This window comes from Nestor notabilis, unplaced genomic scaffold (assembly GCF_000696875.1).
Source record: "Nestor notabilis isolate BGI_N333 unplaced genomic scaffold, ASM69687v1 scaffold23871, whole genome shotgun sequence".
NCBI classification, from domain to species: Eukaryota; Metazoa; Chordata; class Aves; order Psittaciformes; family Psittacidae; genus Nestor; species Nestor notabilis.
Window position 1 is genome coordinate 9,100 of NW_009915494.1, and position 7,738 is coordinate 16,837.

The 7,738-nt window shown below is 46.6% G+C and overlaps 1 protein-coding gene across 1 annotated transcript in view; it reads right to left on the minus strand.

Moving 5' to 3' along the window:
- TPD52L2 (tumor protein D52-like 2) overlaps positions 1-7,708 on the minus strand; it is a 13,956-nt gene extending 6,248 nt beyond the window's left edge. Inside the window, exons 1-4 of the mRNA XM_010024184.1 lie at positions 7,568-7,708; positions 6,372-6,520; positions 5,427-5,486; positions 1-65 (exon numbers count right to left, since the gene is read on the minus strand). The exon at positions 1-65 is cut by the window's left edge and continues 55 nt beyond it. Of these exons, the coding sequence (XP_010022486.1) occupies positions 1-65; positions 5,427-5,486; positions 6,372-6,520; positions 7,568-7,669 (376 nt within the window). The 5' untranslated portion in view covers positions 7,670-7,708. The remainder of the gene's footprint in view (positions 66-5,426; positions 5,487-6,371; positions 6,521-7,567) is intronic.
- Between the last annotated feature and the right edge of the window lie 30 nt (positions 7,709-7,738).

A 7,738-nucleotide genomic window follows, 5' to 3' on the forward strand; every position in this document is an offset into this window, starting at 1 on the left:
CGTGTGACAGGGCTGCTGAGGTCTTCTGGCCTGCCTGGGAAAGGGTTTCCTGGGTCTTCTTGTAACTAAACAGAAACAAAAATAAATCATATATTGACCTAATGAGCAGGAGCAGAAAGCAAGAAGCATCCCCCCGTTTCGGAAAAGGAGCCCATATTAAAGGGGAGAAGCCAGGTTAGTGAGCAGCCCTGACTGCACTGAAAGAGCCCCTTCCAGTCGTGGATATGTCTTTAAAAAGCAGCAAGTGTAGGGTTAACCTCTCCATACACTCAATCCACCGTTTTGACCAGATGTTCTTAAATCTGATAAATATTTGCAAACATCCCCCTCCCCAAACCCAATTTCCATGTGGAAGCTCTAATGCCATGGCAGCGTATCCCAGCTGCTCTACAACTACCTTTCGGTCTCTTTAAGAAACTAAGTCTGGGAAGCTATTCCATAATACCCTTGCAGCCTTGAAGAAGTGACAGTGCTTGTTGCAGCATTAGGTTATAGAGGAAAGAGGCAAGATCAAGAGGAAGTAAAGAAATGCAGGAATCAGCATTACCTCTACAACTGCAGGTTAGAAATAAATTGGTAAAGAAGTTTCCTATCAGTTACCATTAACCACAGTACATAAGAGATCTGACAGCTTCTGTTTGTCAGCTGATTACATCTGAGTTTATAGCAGAGCTGGAGAAGACAGAACCTTGAGAACCTTTGTGTCCTTCAGGTGAGACTGATCTCAGGAACTAAGAGTCTTTGACCCCTTTCACTAACTCATGTCTCTAAGCTATTCCCCATTTATGGCATCCCTCAAGTTCTTTTCTAACCTGAGTCCTGTTTTTTTACAAGTTCAACATTTAAGCCAAGTTTTCTCATTCCAAATATTTAATCTTGAGATTATTTTCTTTGCCTGACGAGGATGTTCAGGAGAAGGGCATTATAAACAGCCCAACGCTCTCTCTCATGCCTGAGCTCCCAAGGCTAAAAGCACCATGATAACAGCTGATTTAGTTGCACCTTATTCTCTCCAGACAGAAGCACAGGAGGCAGCACCTGAGCTGGGTTCAAGCAATACCAATTGTTGGTCTGTTGGGTGTTTTTGTTTAAGACCACAGCCGAGTGTTTCTGAATCAAGAATGTGCACGAGACTTAGACAGAACAGGGCAAAACCGCATCAACTTTATTCTCCCTCTTCCTGCTCCTAAAAGAAAAGTCCTGGAATCTACACACTTTTCAGAGCAATTCCTCTTGGATCAGGGACTCCAGAATTACCTGAGTGTGCCCCAACAGCAAGGGCTCAATACAGCTTCTCCACAGCACAGTCTTTTGCAAGAAGGAGTCATCTCAGGACAATTTAGACGTGAACTGGTCAGCATCAACGCTGCTTGCTCTTACACAGGTCTTCCTGTCACACTGTGTTTGAACCCTAGGACTAAAGCTGCTTTGGAAGAGGAGGATCTCAGTCTCAAGCCCTGCCTTCAGCACTCAGGTTCCTCCCCAGCTGACTGAGTCCTGTCATGGGATTTAATTTACAGCTGCACAACAAACACTGAAGACCTCATGCTCACCGAAGTGTGTCGTGCTGACTCTACCCTTGCTTGGCACCCAGCTCTGAGATGAGCACCAGGCAGCAACGAGAGGAGTGGCTGCAGAGTCAGAGGACACCATCACACCATGCACACACTGCAAACTTCCAGGTATTATGTCTGGCTTCAGCAGATAAAGCCCAGAGATTTTCCAACTGTGTTTTCCACCCTTGACAGCAGCACTCTTAAGATAACTGAAGATCTCACACTCAAGTGCTGCTCCTTTATGATGCCAGGACAGCTGCTTGTGCTGACACACAAATCTAAATCAAGGAAATACAAACTTGGAAGAACACAAAAGAGCAGCAGGCAGCTCAGCTCCCCAGCACACATACACCCCTCCACCACTGCAACACAGGAGGCAGAGCCAGGGAGTGCAGCTGAGAAGCTCTTTAACCCAGAACTGCCACCAGACACACGTGTGGAACTGTGACAACCAGGGATATGATTACACAAGACTTTAATGCAACTTAACTACACCCAGCCCTGAGCTAGAAGTCACAACAACTCTCCTGTATGTGACAGGGATGGGTTTGCCACAGCTTTAAATTCACACTCACTCACTTTCTTCCCTCAGCATCAGAACAAAGCACAATAATCCAGATCTGGGAGTAATAAATGTAAGCTCTTAATACCTTGCTTTACTAAGAGGCAACTGGCTCAGCAGAAGCCACAGAAGTGACCTCTGCCTGGCGGTGTTCATCCTGTGGTATTCAAACATTTCATAGACCTATAAACCCTGACGGGGAGAAGCCAGACCTGAACCTCAAATCCCCCTTTTTCCATTAGTACTGGTTTCCTCTCACTTGCTCTTCTCCAGCCATCACCGTTTGTGTTCTCTGGCCAAGCACACAAACCACCAAGTCATCTTGTGTCCTGGTTGTGATGAAACTGGAGCTGGGGCAGACTGGACCGATTCGTGCCAGAGGACAAGCCTGTGGCCAGGAATGGCAACAACCAGGAAACGCAGCAGGGCACAAAAGCAGCAACAGGTCACGAGTCAGGCCCAGGCCCAGCTCACTCAGTTCTAATGCAGAGAAGCTCCAAAACAGCAAAGAAGATGGATTTGCATTAAAAAAAAAAAAAACAACTCCAAAATGTATGAATAAAACCTCATCCTTGGATCTCTTGAACTCGACTCTTCACACTGACTGAGCTTCAGATAAAGGAAGTAGAAACTCCAATTGTTTTCTGGAATGTTGCTGGAATCTTCCTCCAATCCCCCTCACCTCTTCATTTTAAGCAGCAACTACCTTGCTAGCATGAGTGGTCACTCTGTCCAGTGCCAAAGCAAGCAGGAAAACTAGTGTGCCACAGCTATTCAGACTCAAGGGCTCTACAAAAGCAGGTTTCCGCCACATTCTGGCACCTATTAACTACAAGGAAACAGAACCAGGAGGTTTCTATTCTAACAGGCACACCCAGGCAGGAACTCTGATTAAACACTGCTGGAGTCAGCCTCACTGTCAGCAAGCAGAAAACCCAAGGTCATTCTATTTAGCAAGTGAAACAGTGACAATTTACACCTTCTTCATCTAGGGAACACGGAGAATGCTGGAAGGAGACCTGCAAACTTGAAAGCTTTATTCTGATACTCCTACTTTTTATCTCTGCTCATCTTTCACCTGTCTTAGGAAGAAAACCTTCTATTCACACCCACTGCCAAGAGCAAACCAGCTCAAAGGACTGAATTTCATACCCGCTCCAGAGAACAGGAAAAGCTGGCTTGCCTCAGCACCACCTTCCATGGTTTAAATCAGCTGAGAAAACAACACTATCCACCTGCTCCCACTACACCACTGCAAAGGATTGTCCCATGTCCTGTGGGAGAGATGCAGCGAGAAGGACAAAGGCCAACTTCCATAATTTAGTCCAGATGAGAATTTAACTCCAGGCATTTCATAAAAGCACAGCTAAGAGACCTTCACAGCCAACAAGTGCAGTGTAACTGCTGTGAGGTTGAAGCTGTTCAAGTCCATCTGGGGCCCCAACATGACAGAACATCTGCCTTGGACACTAGAGCTCTGTTTGTTCTCATCAGGTAGCACAGCAAAGGGAAAAGCTCCTGCTCCCTGCAGAGCACACTGAGGGTAACAAGAAGAGGCCAGTCTGGCTGTTCCACAGCTTGTCAAGCTGCAGATATGCGTGAGGTGCAGGCCTCAGCTACCCAGTGGTTTCCCTACCCTACCTGCTTGGACCACAATGAAATCATTCAATACTGACCGGAGGAAAAGCTCCCTCCCCCTGAAGAGGCATTTACTGGGTTAAAAGAAGGCAAAAGCTAGAAGAGATAAATGTGTAAACAGATCTAGTCAAAGCAGAGGCCTGTGAGCAGGGGCACAGAGCATTAGGGGCAGCAGACTGTCATGAAAGCAGTTGTTAACACTCAAGGTTAAGACACTCACGCTTCTGATTGAGTTAATTTTTCATTCCAGTCCTCCAGTGTGCTGCTGGCTGAAAGATATCTACAAACACAATGGGGGTTAGACACGGTGCCAAGTTCACTACAGATGCTGCTTCTGACACTTTCCACATCATTAGTGTCTCTTTACACTCACATTATCACAAGCTTTACTTCTCCAGCAATTGCTTCCCCCCTTCTCTGCTACAGCCAGAAGGAAAAGAGCTGCTGTTTGAGAGGCAGGGAGACACCAAAGCCCCAGTTTCTTTCTTATTTAAGCACATCCAAACACAGCACAGAGAAACAAAGCTCAGAGGTGTCAGGAATTGAAAGACTGCATCTTCTGCTCCCTTCCTGCATGCTGCAGGCAGTTATGTATCACAAGCACAGAGCAGCAAACTGAGCTCAAGGCCAAAAAAATCTGACTGCCACACCCAAAGCTGCATTTTACTGATACAGAGTGACCTGGACAAACAGTTACACTTCATTTCGTGATCTTTAGACATCATGTTTCTCTACACACAAACCAGTTTGGTGTGAGAATTATCACTGGAGGTACAGAACATATATGAGCACTACAGGAAGCGTCTGCTACCAGCTCAGACAATGTTCAGGGGAGGTGACATATCACAGGCAGTTCACATCACCCACAAGTGTAACTCTCCCCAGCGAGATCACTGACATCTTGCCTAACGATGGGATGCTCCCAATCCGTGTGTTCCTTAGTTAAATAATCATCTCCTTCAGCAAGAGACATAGAAGGGAGAAATCTTCAGTGCAGAAAACATTCAAGGGCTCCCTTACAGGAGGAATCAGAATGGCTCATGTCTAACATGAACAGAGGTCTGACACAATTAAACAGAAGTAGCCAGATGTTCTTCATCTGCATTTGTGTCACCTGCTTGCACATACAAAGACTAAAATTCATGGCTTTCTAGTGTCAACATCAATGCAGAAGAGCCATTGAGTGGTGGCTTTCCAAAGTGAACGTATGTATTTGCACAGCCCCTATTTCCAGCTGCAGGTCAATACCTTCAGGCACCATCTCTCCCAGGTGGCAATAACCAGGCTGATTCCTACCACATCTGATGAGAAGATAAATCATTTCACAGTAAAGATGAGGGTCACTAATAAGACCCATAAACAGCAGGCTAACCTCCAGTAACCAGCTGGAGAGAAACTGTGGTTCATTTTTGTCCCCCCTTTTTGCTTTTATAAGCTGTGGTCTGGTAACTGATTGGAATTTCTCTTCTGCAATAGCAAGCCCATGAGAGGGATGATAGCAGTAACATTGACTCATCTCCTCTGCCAGGGAGGGATGCTTACAGCCAGAAGCCAGGCATGCTGCTAGGAACAGCCCTGCTTCACCATGCCCCCAGCTCCCCCTGGACCCCTGAGGCCTGTGACAAGTGGCAGCAGCGAGGGGGAGTTGCTGAGGAGCCCGAGGCACTCACAAGTCAGACTGTGTCACTTTGTCATTCCACTCTCCAAGTTTCTCAGATGTTTTCACATAACTAGAAACAGAAAGTGTTAATGAATACAACTTCATATTCATTTTTCTTTTCAGAAGACAACGACACAGATCTCGGTTACAAAGGAATAACAGAAATGTAGGGAAGTAGGAGGGAAAAATGAGGAAAAGGGAGAGAATAAACAGCGAGATGAACAGCTTGATGATCTGCTGGGCAGTAGCACTGTCAGTAACCACAAGTTCCACGCTGTCAGTAACTCCAAATTCCAGTTAAGTTACACAAGACCTTTTAGACTGAACGGTGTCTCTATAAGACTGAGAGTCCCTGGCACTCAGGCACAACTGCAGGGTCACACTTACCTCTGACTCTCCTTTCAGCACTGTCGAGCACTGCATTAACTGTGCCCTTACTGCCTGTTCAGGGTCAGTCCCATTTCACATCTTCTTCAGGCAGAGATGACTGTGTAACACACACTAGTCTTACAGGTTTTTTATCCCTAGGAAGTGCAGGCTTTTGAAATCAAGCTGTAAGACTCAGGTAATAGCTCCTGAGCCACAGCTCTGCACTAGAGCTTTGAGACTCCTCGCACTTCTCTCTGAGCCTGGGTTCAGAACAGGGGAGCAGCTGCCTACACCTCAAAGAATGGGCAGAAATGGGCAAACAGAACTGTCCAGTGGTGAGCTGGACCTCTAACATCATGGGAGAGGGCACCCAGCAGCAGTTCATCCCAATCACAGATATGAGAGTTCTGTTTACACTGACATAAAGACACTGATTTAAAAGATTTATCACTTTTAAGTGCCTTTTACTCTATGTACCCATGAGAACAAAAGCCTTCAGTTGCTTGGAAGAGCCCTGGAATATGCTGCTCGGAATCGACGATGAGAGTCACTTTAAATACATAGGCATCATCACTGCAACACTTACGCATTGGAGACTTGCACATCGTGCCAGCTTTTAGACAGGTTTTGCTTCAGCCCATCCAGGGGAGTCAAGCCCAGCTTCCTCTTCAGCTCTCCACAGTGCCTCTCCTTAGCAGCCAGAACCTGCCTGAGAGTGCCAATCTCTTCCTCGACCTTAGGGAGAAAGAGAGGCTTGTTTGGAACCACAGCTCAGTAAGATCTGGAAAGCTAAGCCCACCTTCCACCTCCCTCAAAGATGGCAAGATTTCACTGACATGAATTTGAAGAAGTGGGAGGAACGTCAGGTACACGCAGCACAATTCAACTGGGTATGAACGGTGCTGGAGCAGGTCTACAGCCCAGACTTCAACAGGGCAAACGTCCAGGGAAGTCACAGCACTGGCACCAGCATTAACAGAACTCAATCCTAGTGTTGCGATTTCAACAGCAGATAAACATCAGTTGCCAAACCTTATTAATGAGGGTCTCTGTCTTCTGATTCTTTTCCTTTCATGTCATTAAAGCAGAGGTTTTCCTCAGAGATCTTTCTTATGTTTTCACAGTACTCCAGAGTTATTTCCATGTACAGAGGGTTCACTTTAACAGCAGCTCACCAAGGTGTGTGTGAGCCCTCAGAGCAGCAAATTCCTCCCTTGACAAAACTTAAGCCAAACCCCACCAGGAGATTCTCGGATGCTACAGAAGAACTGCAATTACCTACAGCTGTGTTTCAGATGGAGCATCTAAGCTGGCCTTTAAACCCCAAAAGGTGCCTGAAATTTAGGTTACGTTACAAACTCAGCTCTTCAAAAGCATACAGGCACCACAAAGAGTTACCTATAAAGTGTAGTAAATATTTAAGAGAAAAAGAGAGAAGAAAGCACATGAAATGCTCTGCTGGTTTTGCTTCCTAAGAAGAGAATGAGTTTCTTTCGCATACCGCTTGCCCAAAGTGGTTTCTCCCTTCAAATGGAGCTAAAAGCCTACATGAAGCATCAAAAGCCACTTATTTCCTCCGAGCTCTATATTAAGCCACTCTGGAAGGCGCACACAACACAGCGCCACGTTTGAAGTCTCTGCCAGCTTTGTGCACTCGAACAATCAGCCGAGACACACAGAGGTACCAGCACTGCAAAAGTCAAACGTGTAACACCCAAACCCTGCTCCCGGGGCTCGTGTTTGTTCCTTCCCAGCAGAGCCCTGCTGACAAACAGCAGTTACCTTGGCGAGCTCAGACCTCAGCTCCTCCTCTTCAGCCAGGGTCAGCCCCTCGGGCGCAGCGGCTCTGGCCGAGGCCCCGCTATCCACGGGAACGTCTGTCATGGTGTCGGACAGGAGACCTTTGTTGGGAGAGTTAAGGTTGATATCTGCCACAGACAAGGAGCAGAGGGC